Source organism: Simochromis diagramma, unplaced genomic scaffold (genome assembly GCF_900408965.1).
Source record: "Simochromis diagramma unplaced genomic scaffold, fSimDia1.1 OVJJ01000618.1, whole genome shotgun sequence".
In the NCBI taxonomy this organism is placed as follows: Eukaryota; Metazoa; Chordata; class Actinopteri; order Cichliformes; family Cichlidae; genus Simochromis; species Simochromis diagramma.
This window is the reverse complement of record NW_024387423.1, coordinates 2,195,982-2,220,904: the sequence shown is the minus strand read 5'-3', so window position 1 is coordinate 2,220,904 and position 24,923 is coordinate 2,195,982. Positions and strand designations below refer to the sequence as shown.

The 24,923-nt window shown below is 39.0% G+C and overlaps 3 protein-coding genes and 1 long non-coding RNA gene across 5 annotated transcripts; 1 reads left to right on the top strand and 3 right to left on the bottom strand.

Moving 5' to 3' along the window:
• Positions 1–1,804: 1,804 nt before the first annotated feature.
• Positions 1,805–21,611, top strand: LOC120722161. The gene is made up of 3 exons (XR_005693364.1): positions 1,805–1,971; positions 13,849–13,852; positions 21,429–21,611. It is a non-coding gene; the product is annotated as an uncharacterized LOC120722161 (long non-coding RNA).
• LOC120722159 (chemokine-like receptor 1) lies at positions 2,247–3,714 on the bottom strand. The gene has a single exon (XM_040013009.1). It carries the CDS (start codon positions 3,699–3,701, stop codon positions 2,610–2,612), a length of 1,092 nt encoding a protein of 363 aa, XP_039868943.1. The 5' UTR covers positions 3,702–3,714; the 3' UTR covers positions 2,247–2,609.
• Positions 5,418–10,654, bottom strand: LOC120722160 (chemokine-like receptor 1). Of its 2 annotated transcripts, XM_040013010.1 has the most exons (3): positions 9,588–10,654; positions 9,152–9,461; positions 5,418–8,330 (listed from the first exon to the last, which is right to left on the bottom strand). In XM_040013010.1, exon 3 carries the CDS (start codon positions 8,314–8,316, stop codon positions 7,279–7,281), a length of 1,038 nt encoding a protein of 345 aa, XP_039868944.1. In that variant the 5' UTR covers positions 8,317–8,330; positions 9,152–9,461; positions 9,588–10,654; the 3' UTR covers positions 5,418–7,278. The 2 variants fall into 2 exon arrangements, with proteins under 2 accessions (XP_039868944.1, XP_039868945.1); XM_040013011.1 differs by lacking the exon at positions 9,152–9,461.
• On the bottom strand, positions 16,294–24,482 carry LOC120722158 (V-type proton ATPase subunit C 1-A-like). The gene is made up of 13 exons (XM_040013008.1): positions 24,321–24,482; positions 23,730–23,890; positions 23,076–23,143; positions 22,080–22,165; positions 21,796–21,890; positions 19,665–19,756; positions 19,344–19,442; positions 19,173–19,241; positions 18,879–18,971; positions 18,530–18,623; positions 17,734–17,831; positions 17,437–17,563; positions 16,294–16,962 (listed from the first exon to the last, which is right to left on the bottom strand). The coding sequence occupies exons 2-13, from the start codon at positions 23,859–23,861 to the stop codon at positions 16,864–16,866; spliced, it is 1,152 nt and encodes a 383-aa protein (XP_039868942.1). The 5' UTR covers positions 23,862–23,890; positions 24,321–24,482; the 3' UTR covers positions 16,294–16,863.
• Between the last annotated feature and the right edge of the window lie 441 nt (positions 24,483–24,923).

The following is a 24,923-nucleotide window of genomic DNA, read 5'->3' as shown; positions in this document are numbered from 1 at the left end:
AAAATTATCTGCCATTCCAGGAAAACAAAAACTTTTTGGAAGTACTTGAGGTTTTGTGAGTGTACAAAACCTTGTTTAGCCTTTCCCTCCCAGGCTGCTTCTGATTGGCCAACATTTCGTTTTTAGCGTTGACATGTGGATGGAGATATTTTTTCAAAACTGCACGTGTGGACGGGATTTTTTTTTTTTTGTTACGAAAATGAAATCTCCGTTTTCAAAAATACCCATGTACGTAAATGGCCTGTATTTACATAGCGCTTTACTAGTCCCTAAGGACCCCAAAGCGCTTTATATATCCAGTCATCCACCCATTCTCACACACATTCACACACTGGTGATGGCAAGCTACATTGTAGCCACAGCCACCATGGGGCGCACTGACAGAGGTGAGGCTGCCGGACACTGGCACCACCGGGCCTTCTGACCACCACCAGTAGGCAACGGGTGAAGTGTCTTGCCCAAGGACACAACGACCGAGACTGTCCAAGCCGGGGCTCGAACCAGCAACCTTCCGATTACAAGGCGACCTCCCAACTCTTGAGCCACGATCGCACGTACGTGTGGACGTAGCCTCAGTTTCATTGCTGAATCTAAGAAACAACAGGCTGTAGAGGGGGACTTTAATAGAAAGATCTGTATATATTTAGCATAATATATGAATCATTCATTTGAATCATCCAAGTATGCAAACTAAAAATCCCAGAAGAGTTTATAAGACCACAAACACTGTTGAGGTGCAGTTCACTGGATTTGCCTGTGGATATTTTCCTCTTTCTTACTTCTTGCCTTTTGTGTTCTCTGAGTTTTTGTGTCTTCCAGCTGTTAATATCCAGACTTTGAATTTATTATTTGATTTGCTTATAAGGAGTACTTGAGTGTTTTGAAAGGTGTCTATTAAAACTTTATTAAATGTATGTATTACATTTTTTAAAATTACAATACAAATTTAATGCCACAAAGTTGTCATATACATCGGTGAGTTTATGTGCACAACATTATGCACATGTGGTCTGTGCATGTACACACATGAAGATTTTGGCATAACAGCATCTATGAAAGTGTCCATTTTGTAGAAGTCACAACTCAAACCTCGACTAGAAAACTGTCTAAAAGAGTGGCTCAAACTATTTTCAATATTTAAACTGTCATTTGTAGTTTTTCTAAGCAAAATCCACAACTGTTAAGATCCCATCGATACAGTCCAGATCAAAAGTTAAGACCACTTGAAAAATGGCAAAAAAATCATATTTTGCACGATTGTATCTTAAAAAGGTTCTGAGTAGAGCTTCAACATCCAAAGAGAAACATTTTTGTGAGCATGCAATGCTCACAAAAAAACAGCGCTTGAACTGAAACTTCTGATCAGGACTGTATTTGTTGATGCTCTCTCCGCTTAGTGAACAGCAGCGCCCTCTGAAGTTTGTGTTAGAAGTGAAAAAGGCAACTGGAATTGCATAAATAGATTTTTGGGATTTTGTGCAAGATTGATGATTATTTTACATTTTAATATTTTAATGGAAATATTATTAGGTTTTCTTTTAATAAATGCAAATTTGTCAATCTGTAATGAAGTAAATTTAGATTCTCATCTATAAAATGCTGTAAACATATTTTTTTACTTCTTAATGTTGTTTTATTTTTGTTTGAAAATTGGTCATTGTAGCAGTTTGAGAAAATATCCTATAGGATATTTTCTCAAACTGCTACAATGACCAATTTTGACAGCGCGAGAAGGCCTGCAGTATACTGCAGGCCTTCTCGCGCTGTCTCAAGATCACCGGTGAGTGTGAAAGCGAACTGATTCTGAAGGCCATAATTGGAAAAATTCCCAAATGTGTGTTAATGGAAACAAAGAAATGTGCATTTTGTTTTATAGATATTTGGATTTGTCAGTGCTGCTATGTGCATATTTTTGATCAAGCAGCTGACTTCACAGCCCAATGTTCATTCAGTGGGCTAGTTTCAGTTATTGTGTCAATTTACTCTTTATGAGGTTGGAAAAGCCTGCAGTAAGTTGAGAAGTCACTTGGATGAGTGACGAAACGCTTCTCCCACAAAAAACACGACTTACAGATGAACAGAATCAACCTTTTGGGAATGAACTTTGAGCTTTTCCTAAAAAAAAAACACAGGTTTTACAATATTTAAGGTTTTATTTGTGTAAGTACAGATTTAACATGATCAAATATCACTTAGAATAAACAACAATGATGATGATGATTTAAAAAATGATATGAAATTTAACCAACAAATTCTTATCTAAATAGGTCTGAATAGCTAGAGATAATCCTTAAAATGACAATACATTTTTTTTTATAATTTTTATTATTTAGCATCAAATATTAAGTCCAAGTACAATCTTTTTTGTTTTCAAATCTCATATCATAATGCAAATTACCCAGTAAATTTTCAACATTATGGTTTTGGATAAATTCACTGTTGTTATTCTACGGTAACTTATTTTAATTGAAAAGAACAATATTAAATATATTAATATTAAAATTAAACTGTAAGATTATGCAAAAGGTTTGATGTGTGAATGTGTTTTTTTAAGTCCACAAATAACATGAATAATGTATCATGTCGGTGACAGCTTCACGTGTCAATATTCAAATCTGATTATCTTTGCTCTGACTGGTGTCCTCTGTCTTTGAGTAAGTGTGAGAGTGTGCCTCCACATCCTGGAAGGCAGTCTCAAGCCAATTCAGGATGGATTTGCGGATTTCTTTCTTGAAATCTTGTCCCATGAACACATACAGCAGTGGATTCAGGCAGCTGGTAAAAAATGCCAAACTTCTAGTAAGAGGATTCCCAACAGCAATGACATAGACTAAAGTTTCATTTGGAGCAGCAGCTCTGAATTTCACCAGCTCAATGAGACTCATGATGTGAAAGGGAGCCCAGCACAGAAAAAAAGTGATGATAATGGCAGCAATGATCTTGAGGGGGCGACTTGACTTGCTGGCCAGGACACGGTTTCTTTTGAGATGCTTGATGATGACAGCGTAACAGGACACAATGACAGTGAAGGGAACAACAAAAAGCAGGAAGAAACGGGTGATGATCATGGCCTGATGACGAAACTTTTGCATCTGAATAACAGATGGTAATTCATAGTTATCAGAAATAGCATAGCTGTTGAAGCAGAGGATTTTGCCTTTCTCAAACACTTTCTCAGTGTTCCTGAAGAAAAAGCATGGAGCGCTGAGAATGAAAGCCAGTATCCAAACACACAGACTCACACAGGACGCCTTACGCATATTTCTGTGATTCTGAGCCCACACAGGCCACACTACAGAGACACATCTATCCACACTGATCACCACCAGAATGTAGACACTGGCAAACATGTGCAGAAAGAGCACCATGGTGTTCAGCCTGCACATGATCTTACCAAACGGCCAGCGCATCCCCAAAATCTTGTATGTCACATTCAAAGGCAGATATGCCGCAAAGATGAAGTCAGCCACAGCAAGGTGGAGGTACCAAACTGTGTTAACAGTTTTCTTCATTTTGAACCCGGTGACCCAGATAACCACTCCATTCCCGACCACACCAAGGAGAAAGATCAGGGAATAAACAATGATAGACATGGTGTTGAGAGATTGCTTCAACCCGGGATACTTAAATATATGGCCATTTCCATCAGGTACAGCAGTTGAATTGATTTGATTGAGGGAGTTTGTGGTCAACTCCATCATTGTCTTGAGACCTACGACATAAATGTAATTAAAAGTCATTTTTAATTTTTTATACATTTTTTACTTATATTTAATTTTTATATTAATAAATTACAACTAGATGTTTAATATTTAAATGAAACACTTGCACCTTGGTCATTTTGCTCCTTTACACTGACTGGACCATGATAAATATGTGCTCGGATCACGTAAAATGCTTTTTTTTATGTTTTCAACTCTTTGGTATTGTTCAATAAAAATATTTCATCCATTCCAAAGTGCTTTAAAGAAAGACCTAATTCCAACATTTTACAGTATTTTAATGTATTACAAGCAAGAAGTTTCACAAAGTCAAGTTACTTAATGTTAATTGATTAGCGTCATTTATTATTTAAATCAAAATATATCTGTATCTGCAGAGTTTAGTGGTTAACATTTTTGCCTAACAGATCCTGCAGCAAAATAACAAAGGTTACGTACCTTAAGTAAAGTTGCCTTGTTGGTTTTGGATGGACTGATTGTAGAAAAATACCTAATAAAGATTTGACAGGTTAATATAACTCTGTGCAAGGGGTGGGGGGTTGACTGTTGTTGTCACTGTATCATTACAAAGTCATTACAAAAAAGACTGTTGAATTTCTCTGCAGGCTGAAGATGACTAAATTTGGATATGTATATAGTTTGTATTGCAACAGTATGACTCTGTCAGAATTTTGCAAAGTTGTGAAACTCTGAGGTCAACTATTTTGTTGTTTCATGTGTGTGGTAAGTATTAAGTTTTATTTGAAAGTCAGAGAGACCAAAAGAACTAAACTGGACAAGCCTTGTACAGTTAAATAATCTTAACGCAAAGGAAAGAAAAATAATAAATCCACACAAAACTCCAAACACTGTGTCAAAGACTCAGCACCGTGACAGTGATAGTGCTTGTGTTAAGCCACCGACTCTAAAACCATCCTCTGACTCTCTTCTTCATGTGCACCATGTATCATCATTCATCATGTATCAGATTCTCCCATGATCTCTGAAAGATGGGCAGGTGCCTGGATTTTTGGGGACTGGGGGGGAACATAGTGTGTAGATACTCTGCTAAGTCACTGTGTTTGAGTCACGTTGAGAAAAGTAACCAAATTTCATCCTAAAAGAATGACAGAGTATTTTTTTACTACTGTCAAATATAAAAATTGGTAAAATTTTACCTGAACAGTATGGCAGAGGAAGTATAGACTACAATATTGTAGCCTTTGGAGAAGCACCTGTACCGTTGTCAGTTTTGTTTCATTCTGTTGACGGAACCATAAAAGTAGGTTTTCAGTTCAATAAAGAAATAAGGATTACAATATGAAATTATTTGTGGCCAGTGCCATACACGGTAATGGTGGCTGCCTGATGCTGGGTGAGAAGATGAATTTTATTGATTGTGCAGTGGACGGGTAACTCTATTTCACTGAGTGGAAAACTAGATGTTTTCTCAAATCAATAAAAGAAAAGAAAACAAAGAAAAGAAAAGAAAAGTTTTACTAGGTCTGACTGATTGCTACCAAAAACAAAAGTATATAATAAATCACAGTTCATCAACAGATGCATCATCTATCACTGTTTTTCTGTTTTGATGTTTTTATCTTTTCATTTTTTGAAAACTTTAAATCTTTTTATTTTAATTGTTTTAAAATTGTATGCAGAGCAGATGGCTGCTGTTGTTAATGAAAGCACAGTCCCTATCAAAATTTTAAGACCACCTGAAAAAGGGCAAAAAATCATATTTTGCATGGTTGGACCTTCACAAGGTTACAGGTTGAGCTTCAACATGCAACAAGAAGAAATGGGAGTGAGACAGAACATTATTTTGAGCATGCAGTTTATTGAAAACAGTGCTTGAAATGAAACAGGCTGCAGCCCCGTGCTCAAAATAATGTTCTGTTAACTCCCATTTCTTCTTGTTGAATGTTGAAGCTCTACTTGTAACCTTGTTAATATCCAACCATGCAAAATATAAGTAGAATCCTTCACTGCTCATATCAACACTGGGGATAAAAACATAAAGTTCACCAGGGAAGACATAAAGGATAACTGTTTGCCATTGCTGGACTGTTGAAGGGAATCGAAACCTCAGCATTGAAGTTACCGGAAGCCCACACACAAGGACCAGTACCTCCTCTTTGACTCCCACCACAAACACATATTGGGAGCGTCTAACATCCAGAACAAGAGCACCCCTGCATTCACAGCACACCTGACATACTTGTTGACACTGTCATACTCACAAGGTTTAATATCAATACCTTATTTCACGTTATCAGCACTCTCTTTTTTTTACACCCTTGTGCACTTATGTACTTCTTACCAAAGATATTTATGCTTCATGAATAACAGATGATTTCATTACTGCCGGTCTAGTTAGCACATAATGGAGAATAAGAGATTAAGAAAGCACCCTGAATGATTTGTAGCCTTCATGTCTGCCGTAAGGTTTGCTAAATTAAATCTATTAAATGCTGCCGCAGTGTGCAGCTTTGTTTATGACTACTGTTATATTTCTGTGTTTGTTATGTAAAACACCTCTCCCTACAGGTTACGACTATATTAACAATGCATGTGCTCAGTGTTCTGTCATTGGGTATTTCATAATGATAAATTATTATTCAGGGTTAGATGTGTTATGCATTTATTTCTAAATGTATTTACAACTGTACAGTACAGGTGAAGATATATAACTGGGAGAAAGACATTGGTCATGAACCAAAAGAAAAAGAAAGAAAAGCAACTGCTAATTTAAGCTTAGTAGCATCATAATGATTATAAATTGATATATGCTAGACTGCTGGATAAAATGTGAATTTTTATATGATATCGGTAAAAAGCACCAAGGGGTGATTGGCTCTGTCTGGGGGGGCTGAAGCCTATCCCAGCTGTCTTGGGGCAGGGAGCACCCTGGACAGGTCACCAGTCTGCCACAGAGCTAACAGACAGGCAAGTTAGAGTCAACAATTAACATGTCCCCACTAACTGCATTATAGTTTACAGAATACCTAGAAAGGGGAGAACATGCAAAATCCACACAGAAAGACCCCAGCCTGATGGTGGAATTGAACTCAGGACCTTCTTACTGTGAGGTAGCGCCACTAGCCACTGTGCCAGCAGGGTGATTCATCTTATGAAAATGTATATACAGACTAAATAAGTTATACTTACAACATAGTAATTGCACATTTTGCTTACACTTTTGTTTCTTTATCTCATACTATTTCACCTCAGTATTCAAAACGGACATCTCCTTACTATGATTGGTGTTCGCTGATTTTACGTCTTTTTCCAAATCCTTTTAGTTTCATATAAGAACACACAAATCCACACTGTGAGTCAAAGAGACACCAAAAACAAGACAGCACCGATCTAATGTATCACAGCATTTGTACAGTTAGCCATTTCCATTAGATTAATAAGAACAGTTTAATTGCTATATTCATTATAAAGATTTACTCTGGAGTAATATTTACAGCCAAAAGCAATTTGACATCTTTTTTTTAATTATTATTTACCGTTTTGTATTTTTGTAAAATAGTTTTGTTACATCACTGTCTGCCTTATACCACAGGATTCAAAGCTCTGTTTGCTCTGTCTGGTGTGTCTTCTCTTCATGGAAGGCAGTCTCCATACTTTTTAGAATGGATTTTCTGACTTCATCCTTAAAATCTTGTCTGATGAACACATACAGTAGTGGGTTCATGCAACTATTTAGAACAGCCAAATTGTTGCTGAGAGGTATCCCAATAGCAATAATGTGGAGTAATGTTTTACTCTGAGTATCAGCTGTGAAGATAACCAGCTCAATTAGACCTATAATATGAAAGGGAGCCCAGCACACGAAAAAACAGATGATAATAGCAGCAATAATTTTAAAGGCGTGACTTGACTGGCTAGCCAGGTTGCGGTTTCTCCTGACATGATGGATGATGACACCATAACAAGAGACAATGACAGTGAAGGGGACTGCAAATCCTAGGAAGAAGTTAGTGATGACAATGGCTTGAAATCGTATGTTGTAGTCGAAAAGAGTGTCAAAGCAGATTATTTTGTCTCCAGAATGTTGCTCGGTGTCCATGAAGTAAAGGTACGGAGCATTGAGAATCAAAGCCAGTATCCAAACACACAGACTCACATGGGATGACTTGCGTACATTTCTGTAGTTCTGAGCGCACACGGGCCACACCACAGACACACATCTGTCCACACTGATCACCAGCAGAATGTAGACACTGACAAACATGTTCAGAGAGATTAGAGTGGTGCTCAGCTTGCACATGAAATTGCCAAAGGGCCAGTGAGACCCTAAAGCTAAGAAAGTCACATCAAAGGGCAGAAGTGCTGCGACGACAAAGTCAGCCACAGCAAGATTGAGGTACCAAACTGTGTTAACAGTTTTGTTCATCTTGAACCCGGTCACCCAGATAACCACTCCATTCCCCAGCACGCCAAGAACAGAGACCAGGGAGAAAATAGCGATAGACATGGCATTAAATAACTGAAACAACTGAGCAAAGTCATTCAAGTCGTAGTCATCAGTTTTTTCAGAGTCATTTCCATGAGTAGCAGTAGCTGTAGTTCTCTGATCAAAATAGTGAGTAGTCATCTCCATGATTGTCTTGAGACCTGCAGTAGCCATGCAACAAACAAACAAACAAACAATTTCAATGCATTGTCATTTATAGTTATTCTAATCCATGAAATATCTCCTTGATGTCTGGTAGAGCTGAAGTTCCAACACAACTTAAGACTAACCATATCAGCACTTGGTTTTAATTAAGTTATCAGAAATTTTAATATGTAGAGATAAACAATAAAATATAAATACAGGGTTAACTATAAAGTAATGGCCACGTCTGGGACATGCTTGTTGTTGATCTAGTGACTCATTAAACTACTAACGTTATCGGTGAGAGGCATTTGAAAATAAAAACAAAGCATTTCATTTTCCAAACAAGTAGACACAAGCATGAAAAGAGACATAATTTGGTTGCCAGCGGTTTTTTCAAAAGCTTTAAAAGATGTAATTTTAAACCAACCTGAATGATTGCTTATGTGGATTTATTTTTAAAAATCCACAGTTGATCCGTTTTTATAATGCAGCTTGATGCAATTTATTTGCAGACGTTGAAATATTTGAATTCAAACTCACATTGCCCTCTTTTTACATCATGCCCACTCGTTACATTGACCTATTCTGTAATATGCAAGCGTTAAAACTTTGCTTCATGTTTGCTTTGAGGGCACCTTAATACGCTATAGCAGCGGTTTTACAGCTATTAGGCAAAGGCATAAAAATTTCTACACTGTCACTGTCTAACCAGAGTTTTGTTGTAAATTAGAATTATGACAAAATATACAATGAATTACTCCATAACTTCAGACAAAAGCAGTACTGTCACTTAAATAAATCAATTTAACTCATTTCCTTAATTTTAATAAATTACCTTAATTTAATTAAAATCCAGCGCTGGTTAATTCCTCCATAGCAAATAACCAATGATTTTACAATCCTGAAATAGGGGGAAACTCCCACTGGGTTTAAATCTGGGACTCTCCTTCTCGGATGAGAGGTGAAACGTCTTCAAGCAACTTAAAGAAGTCCAGACGCTTTTCTTTCCAACTCCTACAATGACTACAATGACCTGGATGACTGAGAACCTTCACAGACAAACATTATGTATCTTTTTCTTAATAGTTGTTGAGGAATTCCCTGCAGAGGAATGTCTGATCAAACTGACTGGTTAATATGACTGCCTATAAAGCAAGAGAAAGAGATGGGGAGAGGGAGACGGGTAATCAAAATATATCTGTATCTGCAGAGTTTAGTGGTTAACATTTTTGCCTAACAGATCCTGCAGCAAAATAACAAAGGTTACGTACCTTAAGTAAAGTTGCCTTGTTGGTTTTGGATGGACTGATTGTAGAAAAATACCTAATAAAGATTTGACAGGTTAATATAACTCTGTGCAAGGGGTGGGGGGTTGACTGTTGTTGTCACTGTATCATTACAAAGTCATTACAAAAAAGACTGTTGAATTTCTCTGCAGGCTGAAGATGACTAAATTTGGATATGTATATAGTTTGTATTGCAACAGTATGACTCTGTCAGAATTTTGCAAAGTTGTGAAACTCTGAGGTCAACTATTTTGTTGTTTCATGTGTGTGGTAAGTATTAAGTTTTATTTGAAAGTCAGAGAGACCAAAAGAACTAAACTGGACAAGCCTTGTACAGTTAAATAATCTTAACGCAAAGGAAAGAAAAATAATAAATCCACACAAAACTCCAAACACTGTGTCAAAGACTCAGCACCGTGACAGTGATAGTGCTTGTGTTAAGCCACCGACTCTAAAACCATCCTCTGACTCTCTTCTTCATGTGCACCATGTATCATCATTCATCATGTATCAGATTCTCCCATGATCTCTGAAAGATGGGCAGGTGCCTGGATTTTTGGGGACTGGGGGGGAACATAGTGTGTAGATACTCTGCTAAGTCACTGTGTTTGAGTCACGTTGAGAAAAGTAACCAAATTTCATCCTAAAAGAATGACAGAGTATTTTTTTACTACTGTCAAATATAAAAATTGGTAAAATTTTACCTGAACAGTATGGCAGAGGAAGTATAGACTACAATATTGTAGCCTTTGGAGAAGCACCTGTACCGTTGTCAGTTTTGTTTCATTCTGTTGACGGAACCATAAAAGTAGGTTTTCAGTTCAATAAAGAAATAAGGATTACAATATGAAATTATTTGTGGCCAGTGCCATACACGGTAATGGTGGCTGCCTGATGCTGGGTGAGAAGATGAATTTTATTGATTGTGCAGTGGACGGGTAACTCTATTTCACTGAGTGGAAAACTAGATGTTTTCTCAAATCAAGAAAAGAAAAGAAAAGAAAACAAAGAAAAGAAAAGAAAAGTTTTACTAGGTCTGACTGATTGCTACCAAAAACAAAAGTATATAATAAATCACAGTTCATCAACAGATGCATCATCTATCACTGTTTTTCTGTTTTGATGTTTTTATCTTGTCATTTTTTTTGAAAACTTTAAATCTTTTTATTTTAATTGTTTTAAAATTGTATGCAGAGCAGATGGCTGCTGTTGTTAATGAAAGCACAGTCCCTATCAAAAGTTTAAGACCACCTGAAAAAGGGCAAAAAATCATATTTTGCATGGTTGGACCTTCACAAGGTTACAGGTTGAGCTTCAACATGCAACAAGAAGAAATGGGAGTGAGACAGAACATTATTTTGAGCATGCAGTTTATTGAAAACAGTGCTTGAAATGAAACAGGCTGCAGCCCCGTGCTCAAAATAATGTTCTGTTAACTCCCATTTCTTCTTGTTGAATGTTGAAGCTCTACTTGTAACCTTGTTAAGATCCAACCATGCAAAATATAAAGTAGAATCCTTCACTGCTCATATCAACACTGGGGATAAAAACATAAAATTCACCAGGGAAGACATAAAGGATAACTGTTTGCCATTGCTGGACTGTTGAAGGGAATCGAAACCTCAACATTGAAGTTACCGGAAGCCCACACACAAGGACCAGTACCTCCTCTTTGACTCCCACCACAAACACATATTGGGAGCGTCTAACATCCAGAACAAGAGCACCCCTGCATTCACAGCACACCTGACATACTTGTTGACACTGTCATACTCACAAGGTTTAATATCAATACCTTATTTCACGTTATCAGCACTCTCTTTTTTTTACACCCTTGTGCACTTATGTACTTCTTACCAAAGATATTTATGCTTCATGAATAACAGATGATTTCATTACTGCCTGTCTAGTTAGCACATAATGGAGAATAAGAGATTAAGAAAGCACCCTGAATGATTTGTAGCCTTCATGTCTGCCGTAAGGTTTGCTAAATTAAATCTATTAAATGCTGCCGCAGTGTGCAGCTTTGTTTATGACTACTGTAATATTGCTGTGTTTGTTATGTAAAACACCTCTCCCTACAGGTTACGACTATATTAACAATGCATGTGCTCAGTGTTCTGTCATTGGGTATTTCATAATGATAAATTATTATTCAGGGTTAGATGTGTTATGCATTTATTTCTAAATGTATTTACAACTGTACAGTACAGGTGAAGACATATAACTGGGAGAAAGGCATTGGTCATGAAAGCTCTTTGGGTGCCTTGAAAAGCACTATATAAATCCAATCCATTATTATTATTATTATTATTATTATTATTATTATTATGAACCAAAAGAAAAGGAAAGAAAAGCAACTGCTAATTTAAGCTTAGTAGCATCATAATGTCTGATCAAACTGACTGGTTAATATGACTGCCTATAAAGCAAGAGAAAGAGACGGGGAGAGGGAGACGGGTAATTTCTGTACAAGCAAAAGAAATCTAAAATCCAGAATTAGAACATCTTTATCTTTTCATAGCAGCAGGGTCCTACTATCAGCATCCTGTTTTGCAGTCTTGGTCTCTTTTCCTCTTTCTGTCAGCTATCTTGTATTCTTCTTTGGTCTTTATTTGTCATGGTTCTGGGTCATTTGACTGGGTGTTTTGAGTTTCTTGTACTTTGGTGTGTATTACGTATTATGTTATTGTTGAGGTTTGCTCCCTCTCTCGTCTGCCTATCTTCCGCCCCTGTGTCAATGTGATCCACACAGATATGTGGTCACAATTGTGAATTAAGTGCCGTGATATATGGAGATTATTATGCATGTTTTATTTTGCTGGTTTATTGGTGTAATTTAAATCCACAATGTCATGTAGTTCCCTGTTGCCAGGAGAGTGTATAACACTTTGGACAGTAGGGGGCAGCAGCGTGCTTTGGGCACTGAGTCGGGTGCATAGCTGCCATAAGCTTTCCATTCTCGCAAGATTGACCTGGGGAACAGCAGCATGTCTCCTGTGTTCACTTTCTCTCATGTTTTACAGGATCGTAATTTGGCTATGCGCCCACCATAGTGGGGCCTGTAACATCAAGCTGGTGTGTCAGTCTACGTTTCAGTGTTTCCTGTTTTATTGTGACAGTGTTGTGTTCCATTTTCAGTGTGTTTAGTTTTGCTTCCTCTGTCTTGTTGTGTCTAATTAGCCCCAGCTGTTATTCCCTCCTGTTTCTTGTTCTCCCTCTTATTCCTTATATATTTAAGCCCTCTCTTCCCCCCTGCCTGTTGTCCTGATCACCCTTTTGGCTGTGGTTTCCTCTGTGTGTGTAATGTTGAGTTTCTCCTTGTTTAGTTTTATATTTTTTCTATCAAGCGATAAAGCTGTGGGGTGTTTTTTAGATTTCCGTCCAGTCATGCCTGCTCCACAAAGCTTTGGGACAGTATTAATATATAAAAGTGGCCTTGTCCTTTAGTTTGTTCCTAGAGTTTTATCTTTTTACTTTTTGGATTTGTTGTATATTTCAGTCCTAGCTGATAGACAATTTTGTTGTTTAAAATTTTTTATATTTCTGTTTGTTGAATGTTCACTGTTTCCTGAATCAGCAAACCCTGCTGTATTGATTTTTTTAACTGTGAATTTTGAATTAAAACTAACATAAAAAGTCGTGTTTATACAAGGAGGAACGAGAAATGCGCATTTCCACTGTGGTATCGCAAGAAATTAGTGGTTATATAAATATATGAGTATGCATAATAGTTATTATTCATAGATACCTACATCCTAAGTTCCTGTTATTCATCTGAAAGAAACAGAATGAGTGTGTTGTTACAATGGTAATGCCAGGAGAGGCAGTAGTGGTTCTGTGTTACATTAATGTGTAAGGAAGTGGAAGAAGAGTGTGTCCTGTAGGAGGCAGTAGAAAATGGATACTCCTGTTCTGTATATGCACTGAAAAGAAGGTTCAGTAAACCAGTTGCAACGATACTTCATTGTAAGTCTCAGTTATTGTATTTTTATTTTTTGAAGATGCAACATCCACCAAGAGGAGCAGCGTCTGAACCACCCAGGTTGATCATGAAGACTCCAGCCTGTCCAGAAATTCTAAGCACCAGCTGTCTGTTGAATTTTAAGAGTTTACTAAAGTAAAAAGAAAAGACTGTAGAGGTTAAAAAGAGCTAATTAAACAAGTGGCAGTGCTTGGTGCAGCGTCGATGGGAGCTCAGTTACTCTGATAAGTAGCTCCCAAAGATGAGGCTGATCAGCTGCAGATGCGTGTGATTATGCCCCAGGCACGGCTGGACTCGACCAGACAGGTTTCAGCTGGGAGATATGGAACACGTTATGAATCTTAGCAGGCAATTTCAACCCAACCGTCACAGAATTAATCACAGTGTCAATGCAGAACGGCCCATTGAAGCGAGGAGCCAGCTTCTTTGACTCCGTGTTAGCAGTGGATAACCAGGCTTTCTGAGCTGGAGCGAAGGGTGGAGCAGCAATCCTGTAGCGGTCGGCCATTGTTTTGTTTTGCTCCCTGGTCTGGAGGATGGCTGCTCAAGTGGCTCTCCACATACACCAGCAGCGACGGACATGGTGCTGGGTGAAAGGAACCTCGTGAGAGATGGAAAGAAGAGGAGGTTGATAGTCCCGTGGCTGAGGATGTCATCGAGTTGTGTGCGTACTCCACCCACGCCAGTTGAGAGCCCCACTGGGACTGATTTGAGGACAACACACGGAGCATCGCCTCCAGCTCCTGATTGGTCCTTTCAGTCTGTCTGTTTGTATGAGGGTGAAATCCGGAGGAAAGACTTGGGCTCCCAATACCGAGCAGAACTCCTTCCACACCCGCAACGAGAACTGTGGACCCCTGTCACACACAATGTCTTTGGGATGCCATGTAGGCGGAACACGTGGTTGGTCAACAGCTTCGCAGTCTCCAAGGCAGTGGGCAGCTTGGGCAGAGCAATGAAATGGGCAGCATTTGAGAAGCAATCAACAGTGGTGAGAATGACAGAATTACCTGAAGATGGTGGCAGTCCAGTTATTAAATCCAGTGCGATGTGTGACCAGGGCTTCCAGGGAACAGGTAGTGGTCTGAGGAGACCAGCTGGCGGGGAGTTGGACACCTTTTTCTGTGCACAGTTGGGACAAGCAGACACAAACTCCTGGACGTCTCGAGCCAGAGATGGCCACCAGAAGAAGTGTTGTATAAATGGGCAGGCGCGGTTCTTACCAAGGTGACAGGAGAACTTTGTGGAGTGGGCCCACTGGATCACTTGGCCAAGAACTGCAGCGGGGCGGACCCGTGCCTGGATCGGGTTTCCCCCTTTGAGTGTTTCGTTTTTAAAAAAAGGGGAAAAAAAGTCTATTTATAATATTTTAACTTCAAAATTACAGAAAATAACACCAAAGGAAACAAAATTCAAAAACGATAACAGAAGAAAAAAGAAAACAAAGAAAACAAAAACAATTTATTTATTTATTTATTTTAAACAAAGAAGATTATGATGAATCCCCATTTAAGATGGCTTCGATGAAGACAAAAACATCTACAAAACTCCATCGCTGGCTTTAAAATTGGGGCATAGCCTCAAGAAGATTGCAGTTATTTTTGAGCACAAAGCAAAATGTTAGATTTGGACAACAAGGAATTTCTTAAGAATCTGGACAGAAGCAGAGGTCTTTATGAGATGAAATGGGATGTGTGTGTCTCATCCCATCCTCTACAGACTCTAAAAGAGAGAAGCATACATGTGCATCTTGATAAGTACAGAAAAGGAATACCAAAACAAAATTAACAGTGATCCCAATAAGAAGAACCGGTCCAAGCTGGCCAATTTGACTCTTTGTGAAGTAATCCTGTTTAACCACAGGAGAGACGGTAAGGTATCAAAAATGCCAATGACTGCATTCAGTCTATGTGACACTTTGGGAGTTTATTTCGATTTGTCAGGATTTTGTATGTTAGAGCCTTAAATTTCAGTTTAGAGGATGAGGCTTAAGGTGAGGAGCAAGACAATGGGATGAAGTGTTCAAATAGAATTCTATTGGGTTCATTGTAATCATACTCCAGTATGTAGTAGTATGATTTGCTCCATTACGTGACGACTGCTGTGCAGACTATGGATTCAGTTACAAGAAAATGATGGCTGCGCTTGATATTTTGTACAGTGTGATGAAGTTGAGTTGTGCCATCCATCCATCTGTACGTACAGTCAGTGCTTTTCACACAATATGGTATTCAGGATGAATGGGCACAGAGTGCAACTTCATATACAGTTTTGTAGACGACTTTTCCTTTCACCCCTCATGTCTTGTTGCTTTCCTCACTACTTTGTAAATAAACGGCGTGTAATGACAAGCGATTGTTTTCTGTGGCTGTTTGGGTCTTGGGGGCAGCAAGTGCCTCATTCATGCTAGGACCTGGCCCCTAGACGGGTTGTAACAATCAGTGATTGGCTGAGGATTGTGACCTCGTCCCAGTACAAGATTTTCAGGTAGAGTAAGAATGGAATTCAGATTCCAACTTCCATATTCCCACCAATGTATGAAATTGGAAGGGGATACTTTCCTTGGAATTCTTCGAACCTCAATCATAAAGTCAATGGGAGAGATTCCAAAAACATGGTATAAACCCATACCGCAATCCCGGTGTCATCTGGTGTGTCTGTCCATCCCTGGACCATCCCTGTAATTTCTGTCTCTATCACTTGAAATGCTGTGGTCTCCATCACATTTATTCAATCAATGGCTTACACAATACTCAGATATAGATTTCTTTTGTTTTACAGTAAATACACAACATGAGACGACAACATACAGTCATTTGTGTTTCACAACGTGTGCAGAATCTCAGAAACACATACCAGATGTGGTGGCCATGGCTACAATGATGAAATCGCCCAAATGTAAACACAAATCTCTGAACACAGCTACAGAAAATGGCAATCACTTCACACCAGCACACATGGAATGACACAGTAAATACGTTTAGCTCTCCAGTACATTTTTCTTAATTGATTTCACGTTGAGAAAAACCTAATTATCAGCGTGCCTTTAAAAGAAAAACTGTAAACAAAAACATTTCAAAAGTTGTTGGTTTTTTTTTTGACTTGGTTGTAAAAGTGGTTGAAGCCTTTTCACCACAAGGAATGAACATGCAGCTCTGTCATTCAAGCAGCTGACGAGGGAGGGGAGAGAGAGAGTGGGAGGAGGCGGAGGTTTGACCGATGAAGAAAAAACATAACTTAATAGACACTCAGAAAGACAAACGATCAGTTAAAGTGTTAAACTTTGAAATCCAGCAGGTTGCAGTCGATTTTGTAGTAGACGTAAGGATAATATTCCTGCTGGCTCAGGTTCAGGCCTGGGATGTCCATTGCAGACTGGAGAGAAAACACAAGAAGTAGGATATTAGTGGGTGTAAGCAGCCAATGCAATATCTGGGTGTAAGCAGCCAATGCAATATCTGTGTGTGTGTGTCATATAATGAAACTTTACACCAAATCCAATTTGCCCTCACAATCCAAATGCTTGGAAAAAAAATACATGGAATGGAACCGACACAGCTACACCAAATGTGCTACTTACCCGTTCTGAGGTTTAACCAAATGAAACTTTAGATTTGAAATATTTAAGAAGAATTTTTTTATTTTTTTTTCTTCTTTTCCACTGTCACATTATAAATGCATTACACAAACAGAAACAATGCTGCACAACTTAACCTATATCCCATCTGCAGTAACCAGCTCCTGCCATGAGAGGGAGCAGCTGTTATAACCTGACACAAGGATGGATGCAGAGATTGCAGCATCTACTTTCCCTTCCTACTCAGTGTTGAGGATTATTGAAGCACTCACATCAATGATAGCTGCTGCACTGCTGTCCAGATGTTTGTAAAGGTCATTGAGCACCTCCCTCAGCTTCTTCATGGTCTTCTTGTTTGGCTGCAGGAGCATGGCTTGAAAATTCACAGGCAACCCATATCTGCAAACCAGAACATGTTCAACTCCACTTTCAGACTTAAAATGTTTAAACTACAAGTACTGTCATCAGTGGGGAAAAAACAAGGCAAGCAGTGTCAGGTTTTAGCTTTTATTTTTCTCTTTGTAATAGTTGGTTTTGTTGGCACTGCGATGTTTATTCAAGAGGCCTACCTTAAAACAGATTCCACAAAGACTCGTAGTGCTTTAATGTGAATCCATGCAATGAAGGCTTCACTAAAGTTCACTTTCAGCCACCGGACAAGTGGACCCTACAGAGATGAACAACAGTAACCATCAGTTTTATGTGTCAGAGTCATGAATCTTAAATTCATTCACAGTAAGTGCTTCAAAATATCTGTTTTTTTTTTAATGAAAGTGCTTTATAAAAGTCCTGCTGACAGATCCTCTTTCTCTCCTAAACAGCTGTGTGTTCTGTAGCCACTGACAAACTTTCTTTGGGTGCGTGTGCACTCAGCACTTTCTGACCCCTGCTGGCTGCACAATAACTGAATTTCTGTGAACTGCTTCAGCCTTTAATTGGTTGTTTGTGATGCAAGCACACACTCAAGTTTTCTTCCACAGAACACAGTGGGGGGAAATCCACACAGTTATCAGGCTTAACAAAAAGAAAAAGATTGTATATGCATACAATAATATTTATCAATCCAGCGAAAACAAGTATAAACAATACAAATACAAATTAGTGTGATATTTGGTAGAATCTTATCAGTCTACCACACACAGAGCATCCAAACCTTTTTCTTAACCACATGGACGACAGTAAATTAAACAGAATAGCACAGTAGGCTAATAATTCACCATATAAGTACTACATATATGTGAACAGCACCTCATGGGCTAGAACATCCCAAACCATTTGGGTCTTTTGACTTTTCTATTACTTGCACAGCAAACACAAAATAGAACAAATACATGACATTAGAGGAAAAAAAACTATAGAACTTACAAACTGCTTCTTCTTATCTGTGGAGAGCCGTGTCATCTCTTCTTTATCTGCCTTCATCTCCTCTTCATTGTACTGAAAGTCTCTTACCGTGAACCTATGAACATCATGAAGAGGACACAAAAACCAGTTTCATTTAACCAGAAAGTGATTTTTATGTGTAGAGACACCAGCTTATATCCTTCACATATTTAAATGTCTGAAGATCAGTTGTGAGAACATAATGCAAGACACATCTACATATGTAAGAAAATCACTTAGATATGTGACACGTATATAATTTATATACACAGAGCTGTTTATATTCACTGGGAAGAATGGTGGTTATAATAACACAATGCCATTCACTTACTTGTTCTCTCTAGCTTTGTGTTTGAAGTCATCAATAGCTTTCCTGAACAGAGTGACACTGAACAGCCCACTGTCACTGTCTTCAAATAGCAGACTAGAAGAAAGGTCAGGTACTATTTTAGTGATATAATAATAGGAAGTTCATAATGTAAATTAATCGCATACTAAGTCTCTAAATACTTGTGGTCAGAAATATGAACAACAATAAATTAAATTGTCACAAAGAGCAACTTAAACAATAGATGCTTGATAAGGGCATTAACAAAATATCTGTTTCATGGATGACATGACTTACTGTGAAGACCGTGGGACCACCATCTCAGCAAGCGTTTCATATGCTTTCTGCCAGTCAGAGTATCCCGTCCTGAACAAACAAAACAGCGCAGAACTCATTAATGCTCATATTCCTTCTCATTCAATACAAAATCAATCAGGACATAGCTGTGTTTACTTGGGGCTGACTCACTTTGGTACGACAACCAGCAAAGTGATGAGGTACTCTGAATCAAGTACAAAATCATCCTTCTTGACAATGTCAGCCAGGCTCCTGGTCAACAGGCTCCCCCTGTTGGCACACAATAGCATTACAACAACACAGACTCATATGAGGGTCCTGCTGTTGATAAAAGCTTTTTGGAGTCAGAGTATACAGACAAGGTCAAGGTAAAGCATAATGAGGTAGAGGAAAATAAAGGAAGCGAACGGTCATCCTAAAGGATGTTCCAGGTCGGCACTGCAGCCTTCATGTAATGTTACAGGTGCACTTTTGTCCATGTGAGTAACTTACGCATTCTTCCTTTCTAAGTTCTGCAAGTTTCCCTTCAGGTTATTATACGCTGATGCTCTGGTCTTCAAGTCATTGTCAATCTGAGTTACTTGCTGTATAATAAAAAATAAAAATAAATAAAAAAACATGGCAAAAAATATTAATGACAGACAAAGTAAAATACAACAAAAGACCACAGAATAAAATAACTGCAGTGAGGGACCTGGATTAAATGAGTGAGAAGATATTATTAAACTTTGCAGCTACTCATGAGTATATAAAATTTAAAAAAAAATAAAACAATACATACACTACCAGTCAGAAGTTTGGACATACCTGCTCATTTACTATTTTTTTCTTTATCTTTTACTACTTTTTATATTTTAGATACTCACTGAAGACATCAAATATATGCAAGCAAGATATGTGGAATTATGTAGCAAAGAAAAATTGATAAATAACTCTAAATATGTTTTATATTTTAGATTCCTCAAAGCAGCCACTCTGTGCTTTGATGACAGCGCTGCAAACCCTTGGCCTCTCAGTGAGCTTCATGATGTGGTCACCTGAAATAGTTTTCACATCACAGTTGTGCCTTGTCAGGGTCAATTTGTGGAATTTCTTGTCTTCTTAATGGGATTGGGTGACACACTTGTGTTGTGCAGAGGTCAGGTTGGTACACAGCTGACAGCCCTATTTGGCAACTGCTGGAATTCATATTATGCCAAGAACCAATCAGCTAAGTAAAGAGAAATGACAGTCCATCATTACTTTAAGAACTGAAAGTCAGTCAGTCTGGAAAATTGCAAAAACTTTGAATGTGTCCCCAAGTGCAGTTGCCAAAACCATCAAGAAGCACGATATAACTGGCTCATATGAAGACCAAAGGAAGACCAAGAGTCACCTCTGCTGCTAAGGATAAATTAATCCGAGTCACCAGCCTCAGAAACCGCAAGTTAACAGCACCTCAGATTAGAGCCCAGATAAATGCCAGAGGTCCAGTAGCAGACACATCTCTACATCAACTGTACAGAGAAGACGAATCAGGCCTTTATGGCCAAATAGAAACGACTACTGAGGAAAACCAATAAGCAGAAGGGATTTGTTTGAGCCAAGAAACACAAGGAATGGACATTAGACCAGTGGAAATCTGTGCTTTGGGTCTGATGAGTCCAAATTTCAGATCTTTGGTTCCACCTGCCGTGCCTTTGTACTATGCAGAAAAGGTCTCTACATGCATGGTTCCCACCAATGGTGTGATAGTCAGGGGGTGCTTTGCTGGTGACACTGTTGGGGGATATGTGACCCTAAACACATCTCCAGGCGGTGCAAGGGCTGTTTGACCAAAAAGGAGAGTGATGGAGTGCTGCGCCAGATGGCCTGGCCTCCAGAGTCAGCTGACCTAAACCCAATCAAGATGGTTTGGGATGAGATGGACCGCAGAGTGAAGGCAAAAGGGCCAACAAGTGCTCAGCATCTCTGAGAACTCCTTCAAGACTGTTGGAAAACGATTTCAGGTGACGACCTCATGAAGCTCATCGAGAGAACGCCAAGAGTGTGCAAAGCAATAATCAAAGCAAAAGGTGGCTATTTTGAAGAATCTAAAATAAAAAAACATATTTTGAGTTATTTCACACTTTTTTGTTTACTACATAATTCCATATGTTATTATTTATACGTTTGATGCCTTCAGTGAGAATCTACAATGTAAATAGTCATGAAAATAAAGAAAAAACATTAAATGAGAAGGTGTGTCCAAACTTTTGACTGGTAGTGTAAGTTCAGGAATCTCCAAAAGTTGATTCTGTTCATCTGGACGTAGCGTTTTCAGTGGGAGAAACGTTTCGTCACTCATCCAACTGACTTCTTCGGTCTCAGCTGACTGAAGAAGGACCTCCCAGCCCATTGTTCCTTCAGTGGGCTGGTTCCAGTCATTATGCAAATGTACTGTTTATAAGGTTGGGGGAACCTGCAGTCAGCTGACACTGAAGAAGTCACTTGGATGAGTGACGAAACGTTTCTCCCACAAAACGCTACGTCCAGATGAACAGAATCAACTTTTGGAGATTTACTTACCTGGATGACAGAGCATGCATCAAGATATGTTCAGGGATATTATTTTTTATGTTTCTAACCTAAATGACAGACCTACCTTTGAGATGATTTCAGAGATGTTTTTAAGGGACTGTTTTATGGGATATTTTGCCATATCCCATTGAAATCTTGTAATGTAGGTGACAAGATCAACTAAAGGGAAAGAAAACAAAAGCTGTAAAAGCAACACTATTACCTGCTTATTATCTCACGGCAGCCTAAAGTTAATATCATTATTCTGCAGTTAACCATTCTTTGCATTACCCCAATTAAAAATACAGTTATATTTTCCTTTTTTTTTTTACATAATACAAACAGAGAGTGTTGTAACCATCAGCGTACCTCCATTAGCCAGTAGGTTCTCCTGCACTTTGTCCCGGCTGTCCTCCAACACATCAGCCATGTACTGAGCCACCTTCTTCACCACACTGTGAACACCCAGGAGAGAGCAAAAATGCCATCTCAACACAAACTGCATGCACTAAGCATCACATGACCCCCAGGAACTGATTTCCCCCAACCAGATTTAACACAAACTGACGCACACATCAAAGGGTTTCACATATTCGTGTAAAGATAATCTCCTGACAAGGTCATTTATAAAACAGCAGACTTTCAGTCCTCAAGATTTTTAACCACACTGTTCCATGGCTCATCAGAGCAGCCATGAAGCCATGGAAACACCAAGAGCCAAGTCACATTTGATGGCTAAAAGTTCCTAAGAAAGTACATCAGCCACTAATGTTCAACTTTTACCCATCTATTTTGCAATGTTATTATAATATCAAGTGTCAAAAATCGACTTAACGTTTTAACTGAAAGAAATTAAGAATTTAGCAGTTTCTTTTTCAGATATGGCGTGCAGAAACATCAAAAAGGAACTGGGTTAAAGAGAGGCTGTAGGCAAACAAGTGAAACCGTGTTGCAAGGTTGGCCTTTCCCACAGTCAGCAGAGGAAGCATATCAGAGCTCAGGCACTAAGAGCTGTGTGTGAGCTTTGGATGTCAATGTTTCCAAAAGACTAGAGATTACAGTCAAACATACTCATGAGAGTGAAGTCATCTGCTATAAATATGACTACAGAAGGAGCTGCGGGTGTATCACCCAACTGTAAATTGCCAAGTTTAGACTGCAGAGCCCACTAGCCTCAGGTCCCTGTGAAATTCCTCATTGTTACAAAGTAGAGGAAAGATTACAGAGTGGCAGAGGACTGGGAATGCAGGTTTTGTGTTCAACTCTCATTAATAGGTCAATAGTAAGAGCCATTATAAACAGAAAATAACTTTTTAATGAGAAAAATAATGTTAGGTTCAAATCAGAAATTAACAGGTTGCATACCCTTCAACAAAGGAATCTAATTTGGCCAGTTCATCCGACAGCCCGACCAAGACATCCAGTGTCCCAACCTGTTTTTGGACACAAAAACAAAAATTAAACATGTTTTGAGTTATCAGTGCTGAGATTTGGGTCTTTTTCAGCAGTGTCAGCAGGGTTGTGTTTAAACAGGGACGTCTGGGGTTCAGTCTGCCTACAGTGATATCCAGGGGGCCCCTGTGCGCTTTGGACGGCGCCTCTTTGTCCAGAGGCGTTCGTGCATTGCTAACAGCAGCAGTGGGACATTAGAACCCCGCGTAGCACCAAGGTCAGCGGGGTTACTTCACCTTCTGCACGGAGAGTGACCAATTCAGAAAAGCAGAGCTGCTCTGTGGATGAAACACTCCTCTACCCGCTGCTTCAACATGAAGGCAACAGATCTGTGTACAGACTGCTTCCGATACACAGAATCGGTTTATTCTTGACAGTGGATGCAGAAGGTGAGTGATTTTGATTGTTAAACGATTGTTAAATGACTTTTTGAAATGAATGGGGTAAATCATTATGAATTACTACAGTGTAACAGCTCTGCGCTGTAGCACAGGAGGGAACAGCAGGACAGTGTGGCAAGCACAGGGTGTATACACTGTCCTGAAAAGTGTATAAACCCATACTAACCTTAAGGTCTGGGATGTTGAACTTGTGGTTGGTGGAGAGGTTGTTGGTACGCGTGGTGGCTGCCATCATTTTGTCCCATGTTTGCTGGCAGGTCTTATCTCCCGGTGCAGAGATCAACCAAAACTCTGTCATGTTTCCAGCACTGGTGCAGCTCGAGAAAGCTGGAAAGGAAATCCAGACTTAGACTAGTGCTTTCTCTAATATTATTAGCCTCAGCATTTAGTTAAACAACACTGTCTGTCTGATTACAAGTAAAAGACTGTTTGCTTACAGGGACACCGTTCCCCACTAAGCAAGTGATGCTATACTAGCAACAATTCATTCAATTCATTCAAGACAACTACATGCTGACGTTTCTCTTTCACCAACAGTCCATATATTCACTCCCTGACTACTAACTAACGTTACAATACCGTAAATAAATTATTAAAAAAAGCAATATGTTACATAAACCGTAGCTGGCAAAACAAAAACATGGTTAAGGTCAAGCAGCATCCAGCTGGGATTAGCTATCGTTAGCCATTTCGCTAGCTTTGCTATTAACGGTAACAACTCAGGTACTTTTTGGTATCGTTTTAGCTGTTCACTCACCGGGGTATTAAAACGTTACAGTTGTTAGTGAAAATAAAGGTGTTTATAGTGTTTCTATAGCTTGACAGCGTTCATAGTTGCCATTCAGTACAGTTCGTGAGCTCCTGACAGCAGTACCAGTCAGCTGATCTGCAAGAGGAACCGGAAGGCCTCTCACACACGCTGCGGAGACCCACCAACGACCCCAGCTGGCGGTGAGCGAGTACTGCAGCCTGGCTCAGCTTGAACCCACAAAAACCCTGACTGGTGGTGGTGCTCGGGCTCAAAAACGCTTGAGTTATGTGGATAGTTTAGACTATAATCCGGATAAAAGAGAGTGTGTTTAGCTAGGCCACATTCTGAAACAAAACACCAAGATTGTTTGACACTTATGTAACAGCAAATAAAATCAATGTAAGTTTATTTTTGATGAGAAAAAATATTCTTGTTTTAATGGATTTTCAACAAATTTCCTTAATTATAAGCCCCAAATCTCAGACTTGATCCTGGGTCAACATTCCAAACTCATTATTACCCTATTAGACAAGAAGGCAGACAATGTTGGATGCCAAGTCAGCAGCATTTGAGCCTTTAGAGTAACTAAATTTAGGAAAGCTGGGTCAG